Below are 16,223 nucleotides of genomic sequence, written 5' to 3'. Positions count from 1 at the left end.
AATACCCACCTGGTACCCACTCCAATACCCACTTGATAATCACTCCAACAGTCACTTGGTACCCACTCCAATACCCACCTGGTACCCACTCCAATACCCACTTGGTAATCACTCCAACAGTCACTTGGTACCCACTCCAATACCCACTTGGTAATCACTCCAACAGTCACTTGGTACCCACTCCAATACCCACTTGGCACCCACTCCAATACCCACTTGGCACCCACTCCAATACCCACTTGACACCCACTCCAATACCCACTTGGTACCCACTCCAATACCCACTTGGTAATCACTCCAACAGTCACTTGGTACCCACTCCAATACCCACTTGGCACCTACTCCAATACCCACTTGGCACCCACTCCAACACCCACTTGGCACCCACTCCAATACCCACCTGGTACCCACTCCAATGCCCACTTGGTAATCACTCCAACAGTCACTTGCTACCCACTCCAATACCCACTTGGTAATCACTCCAACAATCATTTGGCCCCCACTCCAATACCCACTTAACACCCACTCAAATACCCACTTGGTACCCACTCCAATACCCACTTGGAAATCACTCCAACAGTCACTTGGCACCCACTCCAAAACCCACTTGGTAATCACTCCAACAGTCATTTGGCCCCCACTCCAATACCCACTTGGTATCCACTTCAATACTCACTTGGCACCCACTCCAATACCCACTTGACACCCACTCCAATACCCACTTGGTACCCACTCCAATACCCACTTAATAATCACTCCAACAGTCACTTGGTACCCACTCCAATACTCACTTGGCACCCACTCCAATACCCACTTGACACCCACTCCAATACCCACTTGGTACCCACTCCAATACCCACTTGGTAATCACTCCAACAGTCACTTGGCACCCGCTCCAATACCCACTTGACACCCACTCCAATACCCACTTGGTAACCACTCCAATACCAACTTGGTAATCATTCCAACAGCCACTTGGTACCCACTCCAATACCCACTTGGTATCCACTTCAATACTCACCTGGTACCCACTCCAATACCCACTTGGTAATCACTCCAACAGTCACTTGGTACCCACTCCAATACCCACTTGGTAATCACTCCAACAGTCACTTGGTACCCACTCCAATACCCACTTGGCACCCACTCCAATACCCACTTGGCACCCACTCCAATACCCACTTGACACCCACTCCAATACCCACTTGGTACCCACTCCAATACCCACTTGGTAATCACTCCAACAGTCACTTGGCACCCACTCCAATACCCACTTGGTAATCACTCCAACAATCATTTGGCCCCCACTCCAATACCCACTTGGTATCCACTTCAATACTCACTTGGCACCCGCTCCAATACCCACTTGACACCCACTCCAATACCCACTTGGTAACCACTCCAATACCAACTTGGTAATCATTCCAACAGCCACTTGGTACCCACTCCAATACCCACTTGGTATCCACTTCAATACTCACCTGGTACCCACTCCAATACCCACTTGGTAATCACTCCAACAGTCACTTGGCACCCACTCCAAAACCCACTTGGTAATCACTCCAACAGTCATTTGGCCCCCACTCCAATACCCACTTGGTATCCACTTCAATACTCACTTGGCACCCACTCCAATACCCACTTGACACCCACTCCAATACCCACTTGGTACCCACTCCAATACCCACTTAATAATCACTCCAACAGTCACTTGGTACCCACTCCAATACTCACTTGGCACCCACTCCAATACCCACTTGACACCCACTCCAATACCCACTTGGTACCCACTCCAATACCCACTTGGTAATCACTCCAACAGTCACTTGGCACCCGCTCCAATACCCACTTGACACCCACTCCAATACCCACTTGGTAACCACTCCAATACCAACTTGGTAATCATTCCAACAGCCACTTGGTACCCACTCCAATACCCACCTGGTATCCACTTCAATACTCACCTGGTACCCACTCCAATACCCACTTGGTAATCACTCCAACAGTCACTTGGTACCCACTCCAATACCCACTTGGTAATCACTCCAACAGTCACTTGGTACCCACTCCAATACCCACTTGGCACCCACTCCAATACCCACTTGGCACCCACTCCAATACCCACTTGACACCCACTCCAATACCCACTTGGTACCCACTCCAATACCCACTTGGTAATCACTCCAACAGTCACTTGGCACCCACTCCAATACCCACTTGGTAATCACTCCAACAATCATTTGGCCCCCACTCCAATACCCACTTGGTATCCACTTCAATACTCACTTGGCACCCGCTCCAATACCCACTTGACACCCACTCCAATACCCACTTGGTAACCACTCCAATACCAACTTGGTAATCATTCCAACAGCCACTTGGTACCCACTCCAATACCCACTTGGTATCCACTTCAATACTCACCTGGTACCCACTCCAATACCCACTTGGTAATCACTCCAACAGTCACTTGGTACCCACTCCAATACCCACTTGGTAATCACTCCAACAGTCACTTGGTACCCACTCCAATACCCACTTGGCACCCACTCCAATACCCACTTGGCACCCACTCCAATACCCACTTGACACCCACTCCAATACCCACTTGGTACCCACTCCAATACCCACTTGGTAATCACTCCAACAGTCACTTGGTACCCACTCCAATACCCACTTGGTAATCACTCCAACAGTCACTTGGTACCCACTCCAATACCCACTTGGCACCCACTCCAATACCCACTTGGCACCCACTCCAATACCCACTTGACACCCACTCCAATACCCACTTGGTACCCACTCCAATACCCACTTGGTAATCACTCCAACAGTCACTTGGTACCCACTCCAATACCCACTTGGCACCTACTCCAATACCCACTTGGCACCCACTCCAACACCCACTTGGCACCCACTCCAATACCCACCTGGTACCCACTCCAATGCCCACTTGGTAATCACTCCAACAGTCACTTGCTACCCACTCCAATACCCACTTGGTAATCACTCCAACAATCATTTGGCCCCCACTCCAATACCCACTTGACACCCACTCAAATACCCACTTGGTACCCACTCCAATACCCACTTGGAAATCACTCCAACAGTCACTTGGCACCCACTCCAAAACCCACTTGGTATCCACTTCAATACTCACTTGGCACCCACTCCAATACCCACTTGACACCCACTCCAATACCCACTTGGTACCCACTCCAATACCCACTTAATAATCACTCCAACAGTCACTTGGTACCCACTCCAATACTCACTTGGCACCCACTCCAATACCCACTTGACACCCACTCCAATACCCACCTGGTACCCACTCCAATACCCACTTGGTAATCACTCCAACAGTCACTTGGTACCCACTCCAATACCCACTTGGCACCCACTCCAATACCCACTTGGCACCCACTCCAATACCCACCTGTTACCCACTCCAATACCCACTTGGTAATCACTCCAACAGTCACTTGGTACCCACTCCAATACCCACTTGGCACCCACTCCAATACCCACTTGGTAATCACTCCAGCAGTCACTTGGTACCCACTTCAATACTCACTTGGCACCCACTCCAATACCCACTTGACACCCACTCCAATACCCACCTGGTACCCACTCCAATACCCAGTTGGTAATCACTCCAACAGTCACTTGGTACCCACTCCAATACCCACTTGGCACCCACTCCAATACCCATTTGGTACCCACTCCAATACCCACTTGGTAACCACTCCAATACCCACTTGGTAATCACTCCAACAGTCACTTGGCACCCACTCCAATACCCACTTGGTAATCAGTCCAACAATCATTTGGCCCCCACTCCAATACCCACTTGGTATCCACTTCAATACTCACTTGGCACCCGCTCCAATACCCACTTGACACCCACTCCAATACCCACTTGGTAACCACTCCAATACCAACTTGGTAATCATTCCAACAGCCACTTGGTACCCACTCCAATACCCACTTGGTATCCACTTCAATACTCACTTGGCACCCACTCCAATACCTTCTTGGTAATCACTCCAAAAATCATTTGGCCCCCACTCCAATACCCACTTGGTATCCACTTCAATACTCACTTGGCACCCACTCCAATACCCACTTGACAGCCACTCCAATACCCACTTGGTACCCACTCCAATACCCACTTGGTAATCACTCCAACAGTCACTTGGTACCCACTCCAATACCCACTTGGTAATCACTCCAACAGTCACTTGGTACCCACTCCAATACCCACTTGGCACCCACTCCAATACCCACTTGACACCCACTCCAATACCCACTTGGTACCCACTCCAATACCCACTTGGTAATCACTCCAACAGTCACTTGGTACCCACTTCAATACCCACTTGACACCCACTCCAATACCCACCTGGTACCCACTCCAATACCCACTTGGTAATCACTCCAACAGTCACTTGGCACCCACTCCAATTACCACTTGGCACCCACTCCAATACCCACTTGACCCCCACTCCAATACCCACTTGGTACCCACTCCAATACCCACTTGGTAATACTCCAACAGTCACTTGGCACCCACTCCAATACCCACTTGGTAATCACTCCAACAATCATTTGGCCCCCACTCCAATACCCACTTGGTACCCACTCCAATACCCACCTGGTACCCACTCCAATACCCACTTGGTACCCACTCCAATACCCACTTGGCACCCACTCCAATACCCACTTGGCACCCACTCCAATACCCACTTGACACCCACTCCAATACCCACTTGGTACCCACTCCAATACCCACTTGGTAATCACTCCAACAGTCACTTGGCACCCACTCCAATACCCACTTGGTAATCACTCCAACAATTATTTGGCCCCCACTCCAATACCCACTTGGTACCCACTCCAATACCCACTTGGCAACCACTCCAATACCCACTTGGCACCCACTCCAATACCCACTTGACACCCACTCCAATACCCACTTGGTACCCACTCCAATACCCACTTGGTAATCACTCCAACAGTCACTTGGCACCCACTCCAATACCCACTTGGTAATCACTCCAACAATCATTTGGCCCCCACTCCAGTACCCACTTGGTACCCACTCCAATACCCACCTGGTACCCACTCCAATACCCACTTGGTACCCACTCCAATACCCACTTGGCACCCACTCCAATACCCACTTGGCACCAACTCCAATACCCAATTGACACCCACTCCAATACCCACTTGGTACCCACTCCAATACCCACTTGGCACCCACTCCAATACCCACTTGGTACCCACTCCAATACCCACTTGGTAATCACTCCAACAATCATTTGGCCCCCACTCCAATACCCACTTGGTACCCACTCCAATACCCACTTGGCACCCACTCCAATACCCACTTGGTAATCACTCCAACAGTCACTTGGCACCCACTCCAATACCCACTTGGTACCCACTCCAATACCCACTTGGTAATCACTCCAACAGTCACTTGGCACCCACTCCAATACCCACTTGGTAATCACTCCAACAATCATTTGGCCCCCACTCCAATACCCACTTGGTACCCACTCCAATACCCACCTGGTACCCACTCCAATACCCACTTGGTACCCACTCCAATACCCACTTGGCACCCACTCCAATACCCACTTGGCACCAACTCCAATACCCACTTGACACCCACTCCAATACCCACTTGGTACCCACTCCAATACCCACTTGGTAATCACTCCAACAGTCACTTGGCACTCACTCCAATACCCACTTGGTAATCACTCCAACAATCATTTGGCCCCCACTCCAATACTCACTTGGTACCCACTCCAATACCCACTTGGCACCCACTCCAATACCCACTTGGCACCCACTCCAATACCCACTTGACACCCACTCCAATACCCACTTGGTACCCACTCCAATACCCACTTGGTAATGACTCCAACAGTCACTTGGCACCCACTCCAATACCCACTTGGTACCCACTCCAAAACCCAATATCCAAGTCGAATACAATTGATTGGATTTGATTATTATCACGTCTTAATTGGAAATGTTTTTTGCTTCAGCCATACAATATGACGTTCGCATAGCCATTTCGGAATACTGGATTAGCCACCTGTACGACAATTCAACTGAGACCTTCCAGCATGCCGCGAAATCACTAGAATCTCAGGTAATGCAATTTAATGAATTAAAAAAGATTCTAGCTGAAAACGGCTTAAAACGAGATGCAGTGAAAGGTGAAAAATCCAAGAGCTCGCAAATCGTTAAAAAGCAGTTTTGACAGCGTTTGTTCTTTAGTTTGAATATTATCCAGTCACTGTAACTGATTCAATAAGCAAACGAAATTTTAAAAGCGACCTCATAATCAAGTCTGCTCTGCTAAGAAAAAAACTAAAACTGAAAATTGCAATTTGAGCTTTTAGTTACTCAATTATCCGCATGTACTTCATTTAGTTTCGAGACGGTTTTCTCCTCAACAACGAAAGTTGGGTTCTCAACTCCTACAAACTACTCCGATTTGACTTGAAGAGCTCTGAAGAGTATTTCGCCTACTTGAACATTACAATTGAAGACACTAATGCAACCCTGGGTGGCAGAACCGATTCATACATCGAGTTGGTTGTGAGAAACGGTTTCGATACACTGGACACTTCGACCTACACAAACAAAGTGGAGGTAGTTTTTGAGACATTTGAGATTCTCAGAAACCAACAAGAGAGTATAAACGTCGCGCTAACTTGCACTCATACAGGGATGATCATTCACATCGACGAGAGCCAATTTACAGATGGTAAAGTTCGATTAAACTTGCCCAGAAACACTGTTGGTTTCAGTTTGAACTTAATGAGCCCAGCCCGTAAACTAACTAGAGTACCAGGTCCTCACTGATTGGAAGCATAATAAGGGAACGTTTGTTACTAAATAAAAAATTCTCATGTGTTTTACCGTTGATTTGGCTCTTTATTGGGTTGGCAAGGGGAAGGAAGGTAATTAAAGAAATCCGTTTCGTCTTGGTTTATATAATTTCTTTTAGTTTGACTTCAAACCTTGATATTGACTTGACTTCAAAATTTCAAAATTTGATGTTCCACACTTTCTTGACTTTTGAATTGGAAAATTGGGACCAATTTAGGTAGGGGATAGCTTACTAGTTTAAAAACAATACTTTTCAGCTAATCAGATATGAGCGTAGTACATGCTTGAATTTGCCATTTAGTTTAGGGGTGAGGTTGTTCACTTGGTCTTTTGGGGGGGGGGGGGGGCAGATTGTTCATATGGGCCCAAAATTGATATTCTGAGCTACCCTGGAGAACTAGTTACTAAAACGTTCCCAGCAGCATGAAAAATTTCGAGAAAACTTACAAAAAGCCCAATCACTTACTTAATAAAAAACGCTTTACTTTGGGCTTGAACGGATGGTTTCAGGAGTGGGGGAGAATAACTTGACACTAGCCGATGAGGCATGCAACTTCACTAAGACTGGTCAGACCTGGATTGTTGAGTACGCCTACAACGAATGTGGAGTGGAGCGCGAGGAGTTTCCGGAGAATGGAACCATTCGGTAACTTTTGGTTCTGTTTGAAATTTTAGACGAATAGAGCCGACATTCAAGATAATAAATAAGCGTAAATAAGTCGATTGAGCTGCTGTGTTTTCGTCGCTCGTTCGTTTCTTGGAATCGCTGTGATATAATTTTGAAGCTCATCGATCTCCTATACATGGGTGTTTATATTGACTGACCGGATTTTTTCAGCACTTTCTGAATGTGGTGAAGCCGGAATAAAATCGATGTAGTAGAACTCAAACTCGATTACTCAGTCAGAAGGAAAATTCAACAAGGAAAACTATTATGATCCCTTTCTTAGGTACACTCAATATGTGCTGTACGGAGATACAGCTCGAGAGGTGTTCGATTCCGGATCTAACTTGGCCTGGGTGTCTGCTCGGTCGCACATCTTCACGCTGGAGTGCAACTACAGGTACTCGTATATAATTATACTACTAGTCATAACTTTAGTACAGCATTAAAGATTTCGCACGGCAAACTCCACTATCGCACAGCAAAATTGTAATGATCACGAATAGTGTGATAAGTTTCTAGTTTTCAAGTGGATTTGAATTTTTAGATTTCCCAGCTGGAACCAGTTAAAAACAAGTCCTTTTATTCCTTTTAAGTTTCCTTTTATTCCTTTTACCAACAGTTTCCTTTTTTCCTTTCATATCTTTTCTCTAAAACAACCAAAAGCTTAAAGACTAACTCAAAAGAATTCCAAATCGTCAAAATCTTTCTTGGATTTTTAACCATTTAAAATCTTATTATTAACCATTTAATTTTTAACCATTTATTTTTAATTATCAAGTCATCAAGGCTTCTTCTTAATTTTGAACCTTAAATCCTTAATTTTTTTTAATTTAACCAGATCATCGAGACTTCTCCTTGGATCTTTAGTCTCTACATTTTTAAAAATTATTTCTTTTTTATACTTGGATCATCAAGGTTTTCCTTGGATCGATTTAATTTCAATTTTAAATCCAATCCATCTCTTCTATTTATTGGCTATCGACCAAAACGTTTATTCCTTTTCCGACCCTCTAAACAACCCAGGTCTAACTGCCAATTGTTCTTCTTAAAAGTCACCAATCAAATTAAACTAAGCAGTGAAGAATTTTGGTCACTTATCCTCCACCTAAAACCAACCTCTTATTCGACCCAATCTCATACAACCCTTAGAACTAGTAAGTTCTAGAAGGAAATCTAATGATCTATTTGCGTTCTGGTTATATTTGAACATTGTGAAATGATTTCATTTTCTCCAACCCAAGATCTCATATCAATCCCCATTTAGTTAAGATCAGGAATATTTGAAAATTAAAAACGCCACCTACGTTTGAGAGCAGTAAAATTTCATTCTATTTAACTGATATACTCTCTCCCCAACCCGTCTTGCCACGGCAATACGTCCCGAAAAATTAGGATAACAATCAAAATATTGTAGAAACTAACAGTTTAGGAACTAGAACAATTAACACCTGGATTGTGCCTCAATCACTCAAAACCTAAACTGTGCCTCAAGCCTCTAACACTTAATATCCATTTTAGCAAACAGGCAAAAACAATAGTACAAAATTGTCTCGTTCAAGATTTCCGCGTGATACGACATTGTAATAAAACCGCGTTAAAAAAGGATAGAATACAATAAATTGAGAAACAATAAAAAAACTGAACTTTTCTCAACAAACGAAAACAAACTTATTAAAAATGATTTTCAAGGAAACGTACGCAATTTCAGTATCCAACACAACAACGATATGTAAGATCAAGCAGTAGCCCAACCCAACCCAATTTAAAGAAAAACTTTTTTCCGATTCCAAAGCAACAACAGCATCATCCGTCAAAACAAAAAGAAGAATAAAAAAAATGTAACAAGAAACCATTAGGAACATACACTTGGAATAAAACTATTAGGCATATTGGAAGTTACACACTAACAGTAACACCACTCCATAAAAATGATTTAAACCACGATAACTTTGGGGATCATTCTATCCTACCATTCGTCATACACCCCGATAGTGACCTATCACGCGTAAGCGTACCAGTACACGTTTGTCACAACCTCATAACAAATTAACTTCGAAAAAGTAACAGTCCTTGCAAAAAAGCACTCGCGGAATCAAAAACAAAAATATAAAAAAATTTACCATATTTCACAAACTTTTTGCTAATTTACCTCACAATATGTAATTTTTGCCAACTGAATTTCAACCACCAGACCAACATTTTCATAAAACATATTTAAAAAATACAACAAGAAAATTCACAACGTGAATCCTCAATATTCACAAATAATGAGTTAGTATTTAGTTAGAGCGGTCTCCATGTATCCCTCAGACGAAACGTTTTTTGTATCAGCACCACAGACACCAACAGATACAACATTAAAAACAGAGCTAGCTCATTTTCATGATTCTTAGATGCGATTCGAAAAAAAATTCATTGATTCGAAAGTATCATCATAGTAAAAATCTATCTCCAAAGAATCTTAGCATGGCTTAAAGTACCTTCAAAGAACCTTTGCCAAGAATCTTAGAATGGTTTATAATCGACTATTTTCCACATAACATAGAATTCATAGCACAATTAAGAAAAAATTTAGAAAAACTGTGACGAAGATACACTTTCAGCAGATGAATTATTTTATGTTTGAAAACTTGAACCGTATCATGATATTGTCATTAAAATACCAAACGATATTTCTAGCGAAGCAATCCAAACAATTTCAGTTATTAGAAATTTTTTGAAGGTTATCCTATTGACAACAGATACAACGCCATGAAATGATAAAACAATATTTATTAGCAGGACAATTAATACTAGTTTGAATTACTTGTTTAGGAATGCTGTAGGAAAACCTTGTTGACTTGCGCCTAAGTTTTCTTGTGTATGCTTATACACAAGAAAAATTGGACGAAAGTCACAAAGATTTTCCTACAGCATCGCACTTTGCAAACAAACAAGTCGTTACCACAATGCCAGAAACAACAGAACAACTTATCTCACCAATACATCCTTTATTCACAACACCACATGCTAAACATTCACCGTTCCAACATTTCAAAATACAATCAACAGCTAAACCAACCCCTCATCGAATCTATTCATCTATGGATTGTAGACCCATAACTAAGAAAATGTTCTTCTAATAGAAAAAAAAAACAATTTGGACACCTTTTGCAAACCCCAATTATGATTTTTAAAGTTAGTAACCCTATAGCAAAAAGAGTTCAAACAAAACAATCCTAATTTCTTGACCATAACTGTTACCAAGAATAGCCTAAAAGCCTAAACTCACAAATTGTCAGTTTTCATGAAAGAAGAATACTCAGACAGGTCATTCTGAGAACTAGCCATTTCTTAAACAAAATAAACAAGTCGAAGTATTCAATGGATAAATCAACAGGACTAACCGAAATCATTTGTCGGAAGATAAAGATCACTTTCGAAAAAATCAACAACAAACATTTAGATCTGACCAAAAAATCAATGGTAGAATGACGATGAAGCAGAAGCTATTGTTTCACAAGATGTTTTTGTACCATATTTAGACCCACCAAGTAATGAATGACAAAACATTAAGATAACAAGGAAACAAAAGTTAACACCAACAGACCATAACATACAAACCAAAAACAAATTACACTACATACTTAAAATTACCGTCTGCAACAAGGAAAAACGAAAAATCACTACCATATTACTTACAACAAGATGAAAATAGCACACACCAAATTATATATTTTTTTCAAATACATAATTCAGCAGAATCACTCCAAACGACGTTCAATCAAAATTTTATGGTGGATCATCAATTAAATCAAATAAACCCCTCAAGGTTTTCACAGGAACAAATACTGAGTACTTAGTTGAAGATTAACTAAACGCTGTTACATCAATCTTAATTTCAAATTTAAGCCCAGAACCTATAAACACACTTCTTTATCAGAATCGGACTCAGATACGTACAGCGCTAATACAAAACACACTCGACATAGCAGCTCAAAAATAGTTTTCAGTTTCACCAATAGAAAGAAAAGTAAATTGGAAATGCTCTACACAGGGCTTTTCAAAAATGTTCGACAAAAAGTTGAGAAAACAAACAGCCTTAAAGAGTTTTATCGACATAAATATTCAAAAAAAACAAACAACATCAAAAAATTTGATATAATGAACTCTGTAGACTACCAAACAAAAAAAAATCAAACAATTCGATGTGAGGATAAAACACTAGGAAGATAAACATATTTTTTTACACACAAGATTTTAAAAAATCACAGAAATTTTGATGATGATTTTAACACAACAATTACGTAAAATAGCAATGAATTAAAGAGCCTCGCGCCCTTCTGCAATCCCTGAACCCAATTTTGATTTTAGAAAGCTTGTAGACAAATTAGTGTGAGGAGAAAACAGTATGAAATTGGAAGAAACAGACGACTTAAATTTACAATATAATTCAAACATTCAGGCAACGAGAACAATATAACAGAAAAACTCAAATTTCAAGGGAAAACCCCCCTGGAAATTATTGATGTAATTATGATAGACGATACGGACAAAATAAGGCCGAATGCCGGAACAAACAACAAAATAAATCAAGTCTACAAGCAAAACACACTGAAAAAACTAAATTTTTTCGGCGATACATGAAAAAAAAACAAATAAAAATACAAAATCTTATAATAGTTCCGAAGACCCTTGCCATTCATTTATAATATAATACATCACAATCGCCATGAAAAAATAATTATCGAGGAAGGTCTTCAGATAGAGGAAATTCGTATTATAGTACACAAAACAGATAGAGCCGTTCTAATAGCCGCAATAGTCATTACAAAAATAATTATTGAAGATCAAGAGCAAATAGAGTAATTATTCGAACTACAACAGAAACCTAAAATACTCAGTTAATCGAAACAAAAACTACTAGAATGACCGTTTTCGAAACTATTCGAATAAATGTAAAAGAGTTTTTTCAAATAAAAAATTCACATGAAAATTCTAATAACTATAGAAATAGAAGAAATAGCTGTGATAGTGGATCATGTCGAATTTTTCTAAATCGTCACACCAAAACAGTTCGCAAAACTTTATCCGATAAAATTTAGAAGCAATACGCTAATACATCAACGACCAATAATTTAAGTACAAACTCAATCTGAAACAACTACTGACCCCCAGGAATTGAAGCAAATGAATCCTGAGAACTTCAATTAAACCACAAGTTTCGTAACAATTCAGAAAAAAACAGAAAACTGACACTGAAAACACACTAATGGTTAAATTGTTAAAGTTGATCATGAATATGAAACTCCAGGTCACTCAGACCATTATCAAAATGATCAATTTGATAGCAACACCCATGAACAAGACAGAGGTTCAATAGCAGATATACCACATTTTCCTCGCCAATTGGCAAATTACGAAAAAACCAGTTATATATACAAAAAGGAAGCTACTACACAACATCCACAAAAGGACAGAAACTGGACACTACTAATTTTTTTAGAAAGTTCAAAGAATCGAACAAAATCTTAACCCCCAGATTTAGAAGTAGATTTTTTATTTGACTCTGAAACAGAATCAAAAATTGTAAACATAAACACAAGGAATGAAATTCAGTCATTAAATGCAAACATGACCCTTCAAGGTATAACTAGTAAATTAGCGACAGCACAACATACAAACATACCGATTTATGAAAAAATCAAACTCTTTTTACAACCGGTAAAAAGAGGAAAAAAGCAACTACCAAATTTCTATTTCCAATAGAATATACCAAAAATTAATATTTCAAATGGAAAAATTAAAGAGAAAAAAAACACGAAAGAAAGAATGTTTCTCAAAATTTTTCCAAGAACTACAAGAACAGTTTTCAATTTTACAAGTTTTTATCACAACTACAACAGAGAATCAAATGTTTTTGAAACCATTCACTAGATGCATATAAATGTATACGCTAATAATAAGTTTAATAATAAAATCTGCAAAAAAAATGAACATAGACATTATTGAACTACACGTATATATTACTTCAACATATAAAACCACTCTTTTTACGCACTTATTGAATACCGCGAAACAAACGTTACACTCTATCCAATTGGAGAAAAAGCATTATGAGAAAGAAATGTTTGAAAACTATCATGTCTACTATAATCGATGAGGAATCATCCGTTAGAAAAAAAATGAGCGAATCAAAACGGAAAAATGACAGTTTTACAAGAGCGCCATACATTGAATTTGCGTTCTACAAATCAAAATACACAACAAAAAAAATTCACCTATGTTTAATTTTAAATATCACAATTAAACCGAACGCTAGTATACCCTAACGTATATACCACATATTTTGATGAAGGGAAAAATTCAATCACCATTAGATCCTCCACTAAAGCCAGACGCAAGTTTTAAGAAACAAGGCACAAGTAAAGTACCTTAACAATCACAAGATAAAGTGAATAGACATTAAGGAATAGTTGAAAATTACTAGAAGCAATCTCACCAGTAAACAAAGATAACAACAAAAAAGTAACACTTTTAAAAACCCAGTTGGTAATTCAGCAAACACAGTATCGTTTAGCATAGTACTCACAGCAAGATACTTAAATTCACTTATAGATGAATCAAAACATAATTCGCCGATAATACCAATACATGAAGTTCATACATAGTTCAATGGACAATATTACACTATAGCTGATATGGAAAACGCATATAACCAAACGCTCCTAGACGACTAGTCAGGAGGCTTAACACAATTCATTATCAGCTAAAAATTAGTATGAATTTAACCGATTATTCTATAGAATATCCATAAGACCAGCAGCTTTTTCAGCCATTATGAGTAAGGTATTTTGATTAACAATTTTAATCAATAATTTATTCACATATTTAGACGAATTATTCAAATAAAAAAAAACAAAAATTTGTACAGTTTCAGAAAGAAACCACCAGATAGTAGAAGAGAAAAACATGATAGCAGCCTCAGATAAATCACACTTTTTCTAACCCGAGTTAAATTGTTAGGACCTCAAGCCGAAAGAAAAGCATTAAAAACCCTTGAAGTCAGTAAAAATAAAATCACAATAGAAGAAAAAAAATATATATTTTCCTGAAAGTTTAAATTTTATAATTTAAAACTTATATAAAACGCAATTAAACCTCAGCCCATACTATAACGTTTTACGACACCAAAACAACTTTGAATGGAAAATTGAACATCACAGAACAATTGATTAAATCAAAAAGTTATTGATTGAACAAATTTCAAACACAATTCCCTATGCTAACCAACCTTTTTATGCCATATGTGACGCATCCGATTTTGGATTAGGCGCAGCACTTTTACAATCAAATCAAGGAACAAATAAAATAAACCTCAAAACCACAAACTCAAAATTATTCTCTCAAGCAGAATTAGAACTCTTCACAATAATGAAAAATTGCACATCTATCACAAACAGACTTAGAGAATATAAATGTTTAGTCCAAGCATCAAAAACTAACAGTTTTATTCAGAGAAAAAAAAACTTTGAAATTTCTTTTCACACAAAAGTTCAACCCAAGTCATAAAGTATCTACACTCCAACCAATTCTGATTGAAACTTCCAATATTTTGTCTTACCTTTTGCCTTAGTAGAAACACCAAGTAGAAATACATCACTACAATTACTAATGCGAAAAACTACAGTTGAAATCCCACAAACCATAAAAATTTTTCTTGCAAGAGATGAAACATCGCCACAGTTAGAATACAAATATGAAATAAAAATAGTTTTAAGCAAAATACCAAAACACAAATTAGTATTGTGGATCAATTTTTACTTTTGATTAGAATGTCAGAAAACCAATATAAAGTTGATCGAATTGTTAAAAACACATTCAAACTCATTCTATGTTCTTCACGGATGAAAAATAAACAAAAATGAAAAACGATAAGCAAATTTCAGAAGTTATTTCCACTAATAGAAAAACAAGATTTAATTGATGCAAGAAATACTGCAGGACTAGTTGATACAAACCTTAAATACTCAGTAATTGAAATAATATTGACACTTATTATTTTTCTTACAAAACCTTTTTTCTTACCATGTACAGTTTATTTATCAACCAAAAAAACTTCAAAATGTCAAAGTTTAGACCACATTATCTGCCAAATGAGATCTTGGCACAAACACAAAACAAAACCAGCTCAAGCATGTATCAGTATTTTATAAAACAAAACTCTACGTTAGGAAAACAGTTTATGACAATTTCATACACATTTTTCCCCAATGGTTCATTTTGAGTTTAAGTACCATGCAGCGACTGTCTCACATGTCAATTGAACAAACCATTCCAACATCAGAAATGAAAAGCAGGAAAAGAAGAGCTTGTCTATACTTCTAAAAGAAGGACAAAGTCTATACTTCAGCCACTGAAAATCATTTGATACAAAAGGCCCAATACCACCATCCTCAGAAAAAAATTCCTATATTAAGGTAATAGTAGATGCATTTGAATATTTAGTAGCCTTAAGCCCAGTAACACATTGTAATGTTTACCATGCACATACAACAATTTACCAACATTATTTATCAAAGTTAGGATTACCCGAAATCCTTAACACAAACAATGGCACCGAAATGATAAACAATGAAATCATAACCTTACGCCATTATACAGT

General features: G+C 39.3%; 3 protein-coding genes across 5 annotated transcripts in view; 2 read left to right on the top strand and 1 right to left on the bottom strand.

Moving 5' to 3' along the window:
- LOC134845631 (metal transporter nramp1 homolog) overlaps positions 1 to 16,223 on the top strand; it is a 505,909-nt gene that overhangs the window by 225,847 nt on the left and 263,839 nt on the right. The window lies entirely within an intron of this gene.
- The window catches only part of LOC134845635 (dynein regulatory complex protein 8-like), a 302,647-nt gene that overhangs the window by 103,957 nt on the left and 182,467 nt on the right, over positions 1 to 16,223 (bottom strand). The window lies entirely within an intron of this gene.
- Positions 1 to 16,223, top strand: part of LOC134846270 (uncharacterized) — a 54,570-nt gene that overhangs the window by 16,905 nt on the left and 21,442 nt on the right. The window contains exons 7-10 of the mRNA XM_063863552.1: positions 6,060 to 6,166; positions 6,451 to 6,787; positions 7,423 to 7,558; positions 7,863 to 7,976. Of these exons, the coding sequence (XP_063719622.1) occupies positions 6,060 to 6,166; positions 6,451 to 6,787; positions 7,423 to 7,558; positions 7,863 to 7,976 (694 nt within the window). The remainder of the gene's footprint in view (positions 1 to 6,059; positions 6,167 to 6,450; positions 6,788 to 7,422; positions 7,559 to 7,862; positions 7,977 to 16,223) is intronic.

Source organism: Symsagittifera roscoffensis, chromosome 5 (genome assembly GCF_963678635.1).
Source record: "Symsagittifera roscoffensis chromosome 5, txSymRosc1.1, whole genome shotgun sequence".
In the NCBI taxonomy this organism is placed as follows: domain Eukaryota; kingdom Metazoa; phylum Xenacoelomorpha; order Acoela; family Convolutidae; genus Symsagittifera; species Symsagittifera roscoffensis.
Note: the sequence above shows the minus strand (reverse complement) of the source record. Positions and strands in the feature narration are given on the sequence as shown.